The sequence below is a fragment of the Papaver somniferum genome, chromosome 10 (assembly GCF_003573695.1).
Source record: "Papaver somniferum cultivar HN1 chromosome 10, ASM357369v1, whole genome shotgun sequence".
Classification (NCBI taxonomy): Eukaryota; Viridiplantae; Streptophyta; class Magnoliopsida; order Ranunculales; family Papaveraceae; genus Papaver; species Papaver somniferum.
Genome location: NC_039367.1, coordinates 117,084,135 through 117,100,218, shown reverse-complemented (window position 1 = coordinate 117,100,218; position 16,084 = coordinate 117,084,135). Strand labels below are relative to the sequence as shown.

At 36.5% G+C, this 16,084-nt stretch overlaps 1 protein-coding gene across 1 annotated transcript; it reads left to right on the top strand.

The window, feature by feature from the left end:
• Window positions 1-14,611: 14,611 nt before the first annotated feature.
• On the top strand, window positions 14,612-15,777 carry LOC113314997 (CASP-like protein 1E2). The gene is made up of 2 exons (XM_026563312.1): window positions 14,612-15,006; window positions 15,156-15,777. Exons 1-2 carry the CDS (start codon window positions 14,756-14,758, stop codon window positions 15,493-15,495), a joined length of 591 nt encoding a protein of 196 aa, XP_026419097.1. The 5' UTR covers window positions 14,612-14,755; the 3' UTR covers window positions 15,496-15,777.
• Window positions 15,778-16,084: the final 307 nt, after the last annotated feature.

Genomic DNA, 16,084 nt, shown 5'->3' with positions numbered 1-16,084 from the left:
TTTCCGGACTTGAATAACCTCAAAAATGATTCACGGACCGCCAAAAAAACCGCTAAAGAAAACAATATAACTACTAATGTTCTCTGATATTCTTCCGAACAGTTTCAAAAGCTCCAACATTTGCGCATCCTGGATTTTTTATTCCCAACAGAGCGACACCTCCAAGATTTTCTTGGTCAAGATAGGCTGTACACTCACTCTAGACACTGCTTCTGGTTTGTACATTTTCAAATTCTTTTCGTACAATTCATACGTTGGGGTAATTCTTGTGAAAGTTCAATGTTAAGAAATCAGTATTGGGTCAGCCAAATGGAAACGTTGTCAGCCTTGAAGAGTTGAGTTTTTTGATCCTGCAATAATGGCAGTTTCCATTAATAGCTGCTCTCCTCAGGATGATCCCAGAATTCAGCATCTATTAATGGAAAACCCTACAACTGGGACAACTAACATGGGACAGATTTGGGACAATCAATCCAGACCTTTGATAGTTGCTCTCCTCAGGATGATCCCAGAATTCAACATCTATTAATGAAAAACTCTACAACTGAGACACCTAACATGGGCCATATCTGGGACAATCAATACAGACCTTTGATCTTCACCCCATTATCAATTCCAATACTAGAGTCATTCCCCTCTTCACCATTAAGATTGTGACACGTCATGTCCCATATCAGGACCAACCCCGACCTTGCTACAGCAGGGACAGTGGGGGCTGGTACAGATATGAGACATGACGTGTCACAATCTTAATAGTGTGATCGTCTATGGATACGAGATCGAGACAATACGACAACAAGATAACTTGTGTGATTCACTATGGATGCAAGATCGAGACAATACAACAACGAAGTATGTTTACTTGATAATAGGTTCAGACTTAACCAAACACAATAGGATTGCTATCAAGTAATTAGGAATTAACGTTTGTGTATTTTAATTCTAATTATAATAAAAACAATTATAATTGCGGAAATAGAAAAGCAAAAGAAACATCAAGATTTTGTTAACGAGGAAACCGCAAATGCAGAAAAACCTTGGTACCTTGTGCATAATTGAATACTCTCAGGATTAAGCCGCTATACAAAATAAAAACCAACTTCATATAGCTGAAACAAAGCAACTAAACCTATAGTTCACCTAGTTCCGTCTGTATCCCTGCACCTCCAACTTGTAATAAGTCATGCACTTGGAACAATTCCTTTGGTTCGTATTCCAAACAGTAAAAGAACAACAAATCCGTTCGGTAACAACTCTTTTCAAACAAGTGATATGAGTTTGACAAAAGGCTCTTCCGTTTATCCCAATAAACTCCTTTGACAGTTTCTTAGATCTATCTCAATAACAACTACCAAAGTAATTGTCTGGATTTTGCAATCAATACTTCTTAGTCACAAAGACAATATGTTGATGTCGATCTACTTAACTAATCAATCAAGGTTATCACAAAGATAAACCGATTACAGTTGGATCCCCAGCCTATCAAGTTTTGTGCACACCAAAGATTATGAACCCAAATCAGAAATCTTATTCGTCTTCAAATCTTCTTAGATCTTCAATAAACACCTGCACACAATCAACTTGAATCTCTTGTGATCAATCACATACAGAACAGAGTCTGTTAACAACGGATTATCACAAGACGTCTTTAGATCTATAAGCATTCTAAAGATCCCCGTCGAACTTCGATCCAGTTTGAGTGAATCTTATATCAGAAGAGAAGATTCTCAAGCATAAACAAACTAGGTGCAATCAAAGTTCAACCACTGTTAGTCAATCAAATCAATCGAACACTAGTAATAAACTGCAATTATCTAGTTTCCCACCAGCGGTACTCGTAGAGCTTCCCAATCTCAAAGAAGTCTTTAAAACGAGCCGTCGTAAGAGATTTCGCCTAATTAGGGTACTTTCCTATCCGAATAGACGACTCCACCAGTAACAACACAACTAGGTAGTTTTGCTGGCTCTGAGGATTAGTTTGCTTGAAATGAAAACTTCAATATTTATAGACCAAGGAAGTTTGGACACCAAGGAATTTCCAAAACCGAAAATATTCTCAAGATATGCAATAAATTTCCAAATTCGGTTTTCATAATTCCTGGAAATGCTCTGTCTAAATAATGACCGAAATCTCAGTAGAAAATCTCCAATTAGTAAATGCACATTACCAATTTTTATTTTCTAAAGATATGCATTTAAATTGCTGGAAATTAAAAGCATATAAAACTAAAAATCTTAATTAAAAGATTCTCAATTTATTTCGATCCAGGATTCTTTCCTTTAGCTATTAAGGAATATCTTCGAACAATAAAAAATAAGAGTTGCTGCACATGTTCAAAGTATGTCTACATCTTTACTTTGTAAATCCTTTTTCATATTTATAATCTTGGAACCGATTTGCCACACTTCCAAACAAGTTTAGAATTGGTTCATCTGATTTCCAAGAACTATGTGATTGATCAAAAACATTCAATCATCATTCATGGGTTTAACGGTTCTATCAAAACAAGTTTCGGTTCTACCTCCATGTGGGTACTAGGATCGGTCACACTAGTTACCAAAAGTTGTTGACTAGGTACTAGGATCGGTTACCACATATAAATGGTATAAACTTGTATTTGGTTGCACAAGTTATAGGATCGGTCACACCAATTACTAAAACTTGTTAACCTACTACAAGGATCGATTACACATCTTGTGATTAGTCCCAACCAAGTTCTAGGATCAGTCACCCAATGACTAGGAATGGTCACACCAATTACAAATATCGATCATACCATCTCAGGTGATTACTTAAGATCGGTTTCACTAATAAAAGTCATACCAATACAAAGTTAGGCCTTATGAATAGTTTTACCAAGATACATAAACAAGTTATGAGCGGTTATACTAAACACACATATTGGTAATCTAAAGATTTGCAATGAATAACAATACCAATAAGCCTAGCGATTTCCCTTTCGATTCACAAAACAAGTTTATGAATTTACTCCCTTTAAACGAATGTAAAACATTGTTTCCTAGGACGAAATATTCACCCATACCCATACACATAATCACAATAGCATTCATACGATTATGCCGATGGATTATATACAAAGTTCAAAATATATACGTTATACTTCGTATTGTAATTCCTTAATACTATGTCTAACTAGAGTATAATCATTCACAGCTTCGCAGTTATGTTTTCAATATGCACGACTTGAAAGATACGTTAGGAATGAAACAGTTCAAGTCAAATATTACTAACCTCAAGTGGAAGGATGATGTCGTCGTTGTAGCTCTTCACTTTTTCACATTCTTCAAGTCTTCATGTAATACTTGTAAGTCTCATATCCTAGTAACTTTCTAGCTAACCTATACGAAGTTGACTCTAGGAAATAATCAAGCGACTCTTTAAATGAGTTTTGATTCACTAAAATATGACAACCAAACTTGACTACCAATGCTTGATGGGTTCAACCGAGCTATGCTCTAACATAATTAATGTAATGTACTCTTGGATGGACTAGAACTATCCCATCCTTGTGGGTTAGGCCTAGTCCCCTAGTCTTTACATCCTAAAAGGGACCCTTAAAAGGTTAAGGGTCTATTTATTTTAGGATTGGTTATTTTCATGTATCAACATATACCCATACACATAATCATAAAACTATATACAAGATTATGTCGATGTCATATCTACGAAGTTCGAAAGATAAGGGTTATACTTCATAGTCTAATTCCTTAATACTATATATGACCATACTATTATGATCATCTCACATCACTAGAGTATTATATACAATATATACAGTATATACAGCTTCGCATGTTATGTTTTCCATATAGCACGACTTAAAAGATACGTTAGGAATGAAACAAGTTCAAGTCAATATTACTAACCTCAAGTGGAAGGATGATTTAGTTAGTTACTTTATCTCATTCTTCAGGTCTTCGGAGTAATACTTGTATGTCTCAACATTCATAAACTTTCTAGTCTAACCTAAACGAAGTTGACTCTAGTATTTAATCAAGCGACTCTAGATGAGTTTTGATACTAAAATATGACAACCAAACTTGACATATCAATGCTTGGTGAGTTCGACCGAGCAATGCTCTAACAGAAATTACAATTATAGATACAACTAGTTACGGTTTAAGTGGCCGGTTAAGCTTAGCTTCAATTTTTATTGGGACAAGCTTTAGATGGCCGTAAAAGTTTACATATGGTAGGTGGATCGATCCGATATTGTACACTATCAAATTATTGTAATTCATAAAAAATAAAAAAGTAATGCGAGATCTTTTGATCTTAATCTTCATGTTGTTCATAAGGACGAATAATAACGATGATGTATATTAGAAACAACCACAAACATGATCAATGAGTGGGTTTTGATATCTAATTGAAACAAAATTCGTACTGATTCAAATTATGACGGTTAAAATGCAAGAGTAAACGTACAAAAATTGATGCGTTGATATTTCTATAATAGGACTTGTAGCTACAGGAAAACCCACAATACACTCAAAGAACAACCTAAGCTACAAACATAAGCAGTATCAATCAAATATTCAAGATGATGAGTTAGTATTCATGAGTGAAGTAAGCTAGATATCAAGACACGGGCGTTTTACGTGATTCAATGTTAAAGCCTACATCCACTATGGTGATTTCACTATGATATGAGGAATATTACAAGTGCCTAGTGAGATATAAGGATACTCTCAGTGTTTTTCTCTTAGTACGCTATGAACCCTAACAAACTCAACCTCTCTTACACTGTTTACATTCTCTTATATAGGCAAAACTCGCTTTACAAGCTCACTTTGCTCGCTGGTGCCTTCTGGGAGATCCTTTATTTGGGATAAGCTTGTGATAGGGTTCATCTTCGCTAGTAGTCGTCCTCGTAGTTAATCTCGTCTGACATTCCTTGCTACATGTATAATCAGACTGTGATCTGACGAATTGACCATTCCGATTCCTCATTAAATGCCCAACTACTCACTTCAAACTTGGCCATTGATCTTCATTAGTGCTTTCCACGTATCTTCATCTTATATAATTGGCAGATATCTCGAACATGGGAAAATTGCTTCTGGGGAAGTATTTAGTGTTTGCCACAAACTTGGCTCTCACGTGTTCGTACCTCTATGATCCTTCCACGTAGCGACCTGATTTCTGCCCACACAGAACTTGAACAATTATTGCAATGAATGATCATGTTGTTTCATGCCACCATACAATCTCATTCATGCAATCACATTTTTTTTTATTATGCTTGCACATGAGGAAAAAAGTTGGTTAGGTTGCTGGAATTGTGGCAAATGTTATGAAAACCTTGGAAATTGATCTGAAGGGTGATCGCGTTGAAGTGGAAAAGATAATCAGTAAAGGAATTAGATTTATTGTTATGGAGATATCATCCACGCCTCATTTTAAGCATGTTTTCAAACAGTCACCTGAAGAGGACAATCCGATAACCTTGAAGCTATAGATACGCTTCTTGCAGAGAACCGAGGGTGAAGGGACATTATATGTCTTCTGAAATCAAACTGAAATCAGCTTATTCTTTGCTTCGTTCATGCAGCCTACTTATGTGAGCTTGTTTTTTTTTTACTCTTTTGGGAAACCCCATGATATAAGGATGCAATGAAGCTATAATAAGATGACAATTAATACATAATTTAATATATTATTGGTTAATTGAATTCATGTAGTGGACTTCGAGTAAGAATTCTTTTCTCAATTTCGTTTTGCTATGCCAATTTCTTAGTGAGTAAAAATATTGTGTATTTATGGATTTGTAGATAGAGTTGCAGTTCCTTGATCCTAGATGTAAAAGGTATAAGGCTCTATATGCCATAATGAGATGAAAGCATATGGTTTTCATATGCACTTGATGGATGAACATGCATGTAATACAATGTCTAAATGTTATTATTTACCGACTCCAACTTCTTCTTCTTTTTGACAACCCATGCTAATGTTGTTGATATATGCGTATTACTGTACATTCAATTTATTCTCATCAATATTTTCTTTAAAAAAAGGACTTAGTATAACAAAAAGGTATGTGCAACTAAGAAAGTAAAAAAAGTTGGAAACACATAAAGTAACTTAGAATCCTAAACCAACTTGGACAGCACCAATGAGACATACTCTCAAAATTAATGTGGATGCAGCATGGGACTCTGCTATTACACCTACAAGTTTTGATTTAATCTTGAGAAATGATGCAGGGAATTCTGAAAGTTGAAGAGCAGGACCCTCAATCAGTCCAAACCCGCAAGAAGCAGAAGCAATAAGAGTGCTCCAGGCAGCTATCTGGGCGAAGGAGAGAGGTATCACCAACTTCAGTATAGAGGGTGATTGCGAAAGCTTATTCAATTTCATGAATGGAAGGAATTCATATGTATCTCGGAGGAGTAAATCTCTTTTGGAGGAAGCGTCTAAGGTTGGAAAGGACTGTCCAAACTTTCTTGCCTTTTTTTCATCTTTAGATTAGGAAATGCATTGGCAGACTCACTTGCCAAACTAGAAAAAACTTCTATTTCAGTTAAGGATTGGGAACTTATCCCACCTTCTTGTATTCATCTCAAACTTGCAGTAGAAAAATCTAATATTAGGAGAGTCCCCTCACAGATCTCCATATTAGATGGCTCTATTTCGGATGTAATTCGGACTCCTTCAGAGTTTTAGTTTCTTTTAATGCAATGCCTTATTCACAAAAAAAAATACATGTAATTATCCATTTTCATCAACATTATATTATTATTTTTAATTTAAATATACTTCTTATTTATCCGGGATGATATTGTTCTTGAAACAATCTCTCAGAAACTCACTCTATTGTTTCCGACAAATTATATTATGCGAAGTTGTTTTATATTAAGGTGATATTCAGAGATGGACACAGAAGCTTGGTAAAATTGTGGAATTCCTCATTATGAAATTAGAAAAGCTTGGTTGAGCGCATAACAAAAAAAAGGAAAAAAAAAAAACCCGACAACTATCAATTTTGAAGAATAACATTCCAAAAGATAGGGAAACTATGCTCGGTGCGAATCACGCACATAACTCTAGTTTACTTGAACAAGCTCAACTACAAGTCCCTAAAAATTGAAAAGGTTGATCTTGATCCTGTTTGTAGTGTGAATCACAATCTTTTTTTTTTAATGCAAAGAGGGGATTATTATTAACTTAAAAACTTGAAGGATCTACATTGTTCATATCCTCCAATATTGCGCCTGCAATAAAACTTGGAGGATATCCAGACCAAACTTGAGAAACTACATGGACTCTAGCGTGTTTTTCTAATTTATCAGCAGGTGTATTCACCTTCCTATTGATACATTTGCAGATCCAATCTGGGTGCTTTGACAACATGTATTTTATGTCTAGAATGATAGAGTGATTCTCCCAGGCGACTGATTGAGCATCTTCATTAATATCTTTGATAACCAGTTGTGCATCCATCTCGAAATAGGCAAATTGTATATCCAGCTCTTCTGTTGTCTTTATTGCATACATTAATCCCCTGCATTCTGTTGCTTCGGCACTTAAGACACCATTGGCATGCTCGCACCTTGCGTGGATGAAGTTTCCTTAAAATCACGATGGATTAGTCCCCAGCCTGCATAGTTTATAGAGTTCACAATCTTAAAAGATGCATCACAACAGAATGAGTGGTAAGGATTATTAGGTGGTATCCAATGAGGTTGTGTGAGCTGTATAGTGTTTACAGGATTCCTATGTACTTGTATCATCTGTTTTCCTATAGAATCATTAAGGAGTTGAATGCTTCTGATGACTTCCACCGTATTTGGTTTAATATTATCGAACACACTTCTGCACCTTGCTTTACAGATTTCCCATAGAGTGTTAGCCATTTTTGTCACCCAATCCTCTATCAGATTTGTTAAATCATTCGATAACCAACTCTTTATCCAGTCTTGAATATTTGTATTAGCATCAGACATGTTTCTCCTAGCTCTTGGTACTATGAACCAGATTTCTCTAGCAAAGGAGCATTCCCAAAATATATGCCTTGTTGTTTCAACACCTTGTTTGCATATTGAGCACTGCTCCCCTGTATGATTCATCTGCCTCGCCATTCTGTCATTAGAAGGGACAATATCTAAGAGACACTTCCATAAGAAGTGTTTTACTCTTGGTAGAGTAGGTAACTTCCACAGCTGTTTCCAGAATCTAGTTGTTTCTTCATCTGTTTAATTTCTTCCATTTTTGAGTTCCACTAACTTGTTGTATGCAGATTTTACTGTAAAAGTCCAATTTCTCGTCAGAGTCGATATTAGTTTGTCTGCTCCTTCTCGTGGAATTCTGGTTTGTAAGATCTTGTCTGCATCATCTCGACTGAAAATTTGTTGCACTGTTGATGTCTTCCATGACTTTGTGTCTTGGTCTATAAGATCAGCAACTCGACTGAAGTCATTTGCAATATCCAACTCCACAATTGGTACTGGTGGAGTTTGTCTTCCCTGAATCCAATTATCCTGCCATGTTGATATCAGCGTACCATCTCCAATTATCCAAAAGTTGTAGTTCTTGATGAAATGCATGCTGCTTTGTAAACTCTGCCAAGCCCAAGTCGAATTTTTCTTCTTTCTAGCATGTAGACCTGAAGTATTAGGAAAGTATCTTTATTTCAATGCTTTTGCCCACATTTTGTCTTCATTTTGAATCAGTCTCCATGCAGCTTTGGCGAGTAAAGCTTGGTTGAATATTCTCAAGTCTCTGAAACCCAATCCTCCATCTATTTTCTGTTTTCCAATAGCTGGACAACCTGTGAGATATAGACCACCTGAAGTGTCTTTTCCCCACCAAAAGTTTCTATGTACTTTGTCTAGCTCCTTCATTGTGGCTTCTGGGATTTTAAAGATTCCCATATGATGTGAAGGAAGTGTATTGAGAAAATGTTTCACAAGTACTTCCTCTCCACCTTGTTAATCGATTTTTTGTATTATCCACCAGTGATGAGAAAGTTGTTGTTTTTCTTCTGTTTAGAAAAAGTGGGATACCCAAATATTTCTCATCTAACTCCATCTTCTTCATCTTTAAGCTTCTTAATAGAATTTTGCAGAGCCTTGGGTGCATGTGTTTGGAGAAAAAGACAGCTGATTTTTGAAGATTGATTTGCTGACCTGATACATCACTGAAAGACTTGATGACTTGAAGTAAGTTCGTTACATTCTGGATATCAGCTTTAGAAAAAACCAAACAGTCTTCTTCAAAGAGAAGGTGACTGAATTGTGGATCTCTTCTTGATATTTTTATTCCTTGAATCTTTCCATCCATTTCTGCTTTAGCTAGTGTCCTAGTGAATACCTCCATTGTTAACAGAAACAGATATGGTGAGATTGGATCTCCTTGCCGTATTCCCCGTGTGGGTTTGTATCTCCTTGTCGTATTCCCCGTGTGGGTTTGTAAGGATGGCATGGAGCTCCATTTAAGAGTATGGGTATTTCAGTGGTACTCACTCATTCTTGAATTAATTCACACCATTTGTTGTTGAAGCCAAGACGTTGCATAACCTTATTCAGAAAACACCACTCAACTCGATCGAATGCCTTTGACATATCTAGTTTGAGGGCCATGTAGTGCTTTTTTTATTTCGTTCTCTTCATACAATGGATCAGTTCTTGAGCAAGGGTTATATTATCGCCTATCTGTATGCCAGGTACATATGCAGCTTGCATAGGTGATATAATCTTCTCCAGTTGTTGTTTCAGCCTATTTGCCATAATCGTCGTTATCAGTTTGGATGTTGAATTGCACAACGCAATCGGTCTGTAATCTCCTGCGGTTTGTGGAAGCTTGCATTTGGGGATAAGACAAAGGTTTGTCTTATTTATCTTCTTCAACAATTTTCCTGTACGGAAGAAAGACTGCACCATGCTAATGACATCGTCTTTAACAATGCCCGGTTAGATTGAAAGAAACCTGGTGGAAATCCGTCCTGCCCCGGGGCTTTCCACGGCTGCATTTGCTTGAGGGTGTTGTATATCTCTATTTCATCTGGGATATTAGTAAGCATGATGTTTTCTTCTTCAGTTATACAAGGTGGCAGCAGATTCAGTAAAGCTTCATCATCTATAGGGTTTGAAGTAGTCATAATACCCTTAAAATGATCAGTTAAGAGAGCTTCAAGTTGATCCTTGTCGATGTAACAATTTCCATTTTGTCCCTTGAGAGATTCGATTTTGTTTCTTGCCCTTCTTTTGTTGGCCTGAAGATGAAAGTGCTTGGTGTTCTGGTCTACTTCATGGAAGAAAAACTCTCTTGACTTTTGTCTGTAAAAGATTTCTTCTCTAGTTTGCCACTCTTCAATTTCTTATTCTACTTGTTGAACCAATTTTGTGTTATCATTGCCACCAGTGGGTGGTTGTTGAAGAGCACTTAGTTGTTTTTGGAGAGACTTGAGGTTTTCTTGTATGTTGCCAAAAGTACTTCTATTCCATCTTGAGAGATATCTTCTTGTTTCTGAGAGCTTATTATCCAAGATAAAACCAGGGGAGCCTCTGAATTGTTTAGCCCATGCATTTTTGATTTGGTCTTTACATGTTTTGTCTCTTAACCAGCGTTCAAAGAATTTCCAGTTTTTAACACTGTGAACATTATTATGAAAGAGATCTAATAGGACAGGACAATGATCAGATGCTAAAAAAGGTAAATGCTTAAGACAAGAATCAGGAAAGTGCAGTAACCAACCAGATTTCATTAAGGCTCTGTCTAATCTAGAACGTATTTTACCAGTGCCATGTGAGTTACTTGTCCAAGTGAAGGGATTTCCATGATAAACCAAATCACTTAATCGCATTTCTTGAATCATCTGACTAGCTGTAGAGGAGAAAGAGCTAGAACCAACACTATTATATCTCTCATCCTCATGAAGAGTAACATTTAAATCACCAAGCATAATCCAAGGTGTGGAAATATCAAACTGGGAGCTAATACCTCTCAGAAGAGTCTATTGATGCTTTCTTTCTTGTGGGTACGGTGAGCCATAAACGCAGGATAGGATCCATTTAGGTTTAGCAGGGTCATTTTGGATTAAACAATGAATCATGTTATTATCACTATAAATTATGTCCAGATTAAAGCCATCTTTCCACAAGAGGCATAATCCTCTACTTCTTCCTATAGAAGGTACAAAAAACTGATTTGGGAAGTTCAGTGTTCTAACATGTCTGAGGATCTTATCAGAGTTAATTTTTGTTTCTTGAAGGAACACTATATCAGGATTTAACATTTTATTGAGGTCAAACATGTAGTTTCTAGCATTTTTTTTAGCAAAACCGTTACAATTCCAAGCAATGATTTTCATGATTATACTATTTATATGGTGCCTAAATGCAAAGTTTTTGTTCACTAAATTTTTGAAAGTATGACCTATATGAGTTTTGAGATAATAACTGCAAAAAATACCACTATAATGACAGTAATTCAAAGAGAGGCAAGAAGAGAGTACCTGCGCAGTGCCATCATGTCCATTTGTAGGTTCAACATGCATAGTTCCTGGATCATTGTATATCATTTCTCCAGATGCATTCATATCAGTAGATGTCCTAATAGCAGCAGTATTAGGTGGTAGAGCATGGATGTTGTGCGGATTCATTGAGGGTTCTTGGTTGAGAATAGAGTTTCTCATTCTTTTTTTCTGTCTTTGCTCTTTAGTTGCTGCATTCTCATTCATCAGCTCTTCCATGGGATTTGACGTACCTCTTTCGTCGACACTTTCAGAGACAACAACTTCATTTTGTAAGATTTCCTCATTTTCAGCTGAAGTAAGGGTATCAAGATAGAAGAGCCAGGAAGTGTTCAAACATGAATTGTCTTGATGATCAATGACAAAACATTTGTCACAGATCTTTTTTGGTTGAAGATCCCAATGATATCTAATCCATTCTTCTCCTCCATTTGCAGTCTTCCACCATCCTCCACGATGTAATGGATTTTTTAGGTCGATTTTTATCCTAGCCTTCACAGTATTACCATATCTTGGTCTGTAGTTTTCAGGTGTAGTTGAGATTTTTGTTCCCATAAAACCTATTGCTTCATCTATGACAATCTGATTGAGATGTTCCAGTTTGAGGTATTTGAATTGTACTGTGAAGATTTGGTGTGTGAACTCATAATCTCTTGCAGAAGTGCCAACTAAAAATTTCTTAACTGCAAAAAGTGCTTCTCCCACGATCCAAGGACCATTTTGAATAACTGCATCTTGTTCTTCTTCATTGTTTAACCTTACCAACATAAGATTATGACCCATGACTCTGATTTCCTTGTTTCTGTACTGTCTCCAAAGTGAGTTTATACCCTCCTTGATGGTTCTCATAGGTATTTTTTCTTTATGCACCAGTTTTCCTAGGATGGCAGTGGACCATTCCTCAGCAGCTTCAGTGACTTGTGTAGATCCAACTGCTCTCCTCCTTTCAGCTGGTACCTCCAAAGCTGCATTCCTCAGTTGTCGTGAAAGCAGGTTGATACGATTTGCACGGCTGTTTGGGCTTGTTGCCATTGCAGGGTTTCTTGAGTATATTCTATAGGTATTTCTCAGAAATTGTATAAGAAGATTTTTGATATTACGTTCTCTCTGAGGAAGAGTATAAATATACTTCTGAGGGATGAAAGCACTATAACTCGTATCCCGTGGATAATGGAGAATACAATTGAAGATTAACAAGTCATTGGTGAAGGGATAATTTTTGTAGCTAACTTTGTTAAGATAATTATCTGCATTTATGACTTGACTAAGTTTTCCTCTAATAAGGATAATATCTTTCATATACATCCTGGCTATCTTATGTTGCATTTTTTTTTGGAGAGATTGCCGAGATTTATTTAACAGAAATTACCACAAAGTGAGTTCCGGTAATTTGACTGCTTGATTGAAGGAGGGAATTGAATTTTTTGAATTTCTGTGAATCGGTGTTGACTGAGTTGATTACCTGCACCAGCTTGGTGATTCCAGGGTTTGAATCTTCTTAAGGTAGGATGGGTATAAGATGTTGTTGATCTGTTTGTTTTGGGACAAACTTGAGGTACTTCTAATCTACTGATATGAATCATCACGATGAGAATGATTGGCACCAATGCTTTCCACACTACTGCGTTTGATCCAGAAATTGTCATTTCTGAAACTCCACCACTGGATACCTACAAATGATTATGATGGGGGAACCTGCGCAAAACATAGAGTTATCTCTTCATAATCAGTAAAGGAATAAAGCGATATGAAAGAAAATAAAAAGAATCCAGTGGATGATTCCACAATATCCAAAGGTTTTTATGTAAAGATAATAAAAAGAAAAACTACGGGAGTAAAAATAAGAGGAAAAATCATGGGATGATTCCACAATATCCAATGATGAAGAACAATCCTAAAAATGCATACCAGAGATTCTTGAACTAAGAAAATTACGAAAGCAGAAGATTAAATCATAAAGAATTAAGTAAAAGATCAAAAAAAATAAAATGAAAAACTGATTTTCAACTGAGTTAACTCAAAAATCTCCCGATCCTCACGAGGTTCCACCAAATATGTGTGAATCACAATCTTATGTTCTTTTGTTTTTTCGCAAAACTGGAAACAGTGGTGTTGACTTTATCTTCCGTCTCAAGCGCGAGGATGGAGCCAAAATTGAATCATACGCCGGCTGTTCACGTGGGAACAACCAAAAATGGAAATCTTAGAAATTCTCAGAAGGACGTGGTCAAACAAGTAACACAATTCTTATCTTCGGGGAACCATGATGGCGATCTCGGATAAGTAGTAATAACTAAATAGAATTACTGCACATTCCCACATCCTCACTGATCTCTTTATTTCTTCAGTGAGGTTCTTGTCTTGCAATATAGATGTGTGTGTGCGACATTTGTATTAATCGATTCTGTTGAATTCCTTGCATGTAACAATACCTAATAAGTATAAGGTACACATAAATGTAAAGAGAGATGTCAGAATTATGCTGATGATCCTAACCATTCGAATGGCACAATCCAAAGCTGGCTCCAAGGTCATGTGGATAAACCGTGTCAGGTTAGAACAACTAGTGATGCAGACATAAGAGATGTATACGGGTGCATGATTAGATTGATGATTATTACTGCTCATTTCGGTGATAAAAGGATAACTTTAAATATGCTCGAGTCAGCTTCATTAATTATTAGAAGCCAACATATTACGTCAGATATATACCCATAAGGCCATAACGTGTAATGAATTCAACTGCATGCTTTCAAGACATTAACGTGTGAATCTGAATCAACATATCTTAGGGAGCCAACATTCAATTCAAAGTCCAAATCCAACTCAATGGAGATCAAGATTCTGTGACACGACTTAACTTTGACAACCCATTTGCATGGATAACACAGCTACGTAATCAATTCTAATCCCCATATGCAACTACAACGAGCTCTTTCTAATTAAATTTGATTTTTTATAGGGCTTTTCCCGTAGCAGCAGGCAGGGCAGCAGCATTCACATCCAGAGATTATTCAATGGAAGCCCTACTTACCTAACCTATAAAGCAGATCAGTCCAACAAGCCTCATAAAACTTCCTTCGTTATTACTTGTCTAAAGGCTTCCATTCCTCCTTCATTTTCACACCTAACCTAACATTGACCCTCTTCTCTATTCTATTTAAAAACCATCTCTCCTCACCAGCGTTCTCTCATTCTCTCTTTTAACAGTACATTTCAAGATATCCATACCTTTTCTTTCTCGCTCTAACAGTTTAGAAATGGCTGAGAGTGGATACAAGAATCCCATAGATGGAACACCAACACCAAACGGAAGCAATAGGGCTAACAAAAGGAGTGTTGCAACTTCTGATTACATTCTTAGGTTTCTAGCCTTTGCTGCTACTTTGGTAGCTGTTATAGTGATGGCTGTTGGTAAGCAAACCAAGACTGTTCCTGTTACTCTTCTTCCTAATCTACAGCCAATCAACGTTGAAGCTCATGCTAAGTGGCAATACATGTCTGCTTTCATGTAAGTTCTTCAACAGTCCTTTATTTCTCTCACTAATCAATCTCGGTTTGTACAGTAGTCTTACTAGCCATATATCTAAATTAATATAAAAAATATATATTACTGTTTATTATCTGACTAGTGTTTCTGTTTTCTTTTCTCATAAACAGATTTTTCATGGTGATAAACATCGCAGCTTGTGTTTACTCAGCTCTCTCTCTAGTCTTAGCAATTGGAAACCGATTCGGATCAAAGGGGTTGGATCTAGCAGTCATTATCCTTGACTTAATAATTTTATCGCTTCTTTTCGCCGCAAATGGAGCTGCTGCTGCCGTTGGTGTTTTAGGTTACCATGGAAACACACATACGCAGTGGAAAAAAGTGTGCAATGTATTTGATAGTTACTGTCGCCATGCAGCAGCATCCATCATTTTGTCCTTGGTTGCAGCACTTATGTTTGTCTTGCTATTAGCTCTAGCTGCTTCTAGGCTCCACAAGAGATGTCTGTAGTTAATTTGATTTAAGAATTGGTATAGGTTTGCGGTTTCGTTGCAGTATGTGGCAATCAATTGTAATATTACGTTAAGTTTCCGTCGACATATTTTAACGATGCTCTTCTTCTTTCTTTGTATGGGCTTCATGTTGCACAAACTTGAATACATACCTGTTGTGCTATTGCGAATCTGTGATACTAATATACTACTATTTATTGTCTCAGTGAAATTGATTTAACCACTGTATCACATATTTAGACCAAGTTACAATAACATCTCGAATCCGACGGAGCTAAATACTGTTTTGGAGTCGTTTGTACGGGCGGTTAGGCTAGAATTCTTGTTTTCCTAATTACTCGGCAGCTACTATAATTGCTATTATGAAGGTTGTTGGTAAATAGGTTCGAAGTGTGCTTGCTAAATAGATTCGAAGTATGCTTGCTTTCCTTCCCAATTCAACTACGAACCGAGGTTGAAGCTTATGCTAAGTGGCAATATCTACCTTGGCTTCAGGCACAATCCAACTAACAAAGGACACTGAAAATGGCAAGTTAATATCTACCTTGACATCAGTAGGCTAGACATGCTTGTAGCCTAATTTCATT

Coding starts and splice junctions, on each gene's coding strand:
- LOC113314997 (XM_026563312.1), top strand. CDS start 14,756: ATGGCTGAGAGTGGATACAAGAATCCCATAGATGGAACACCAACACCA. Junction 15,007..15,155: donor CAATACATGTCTGCTTTCAT/GTAAGTTCTTCA, acceptor TCTCATAAACAG/ATTTTTCATGGTGATAAACA.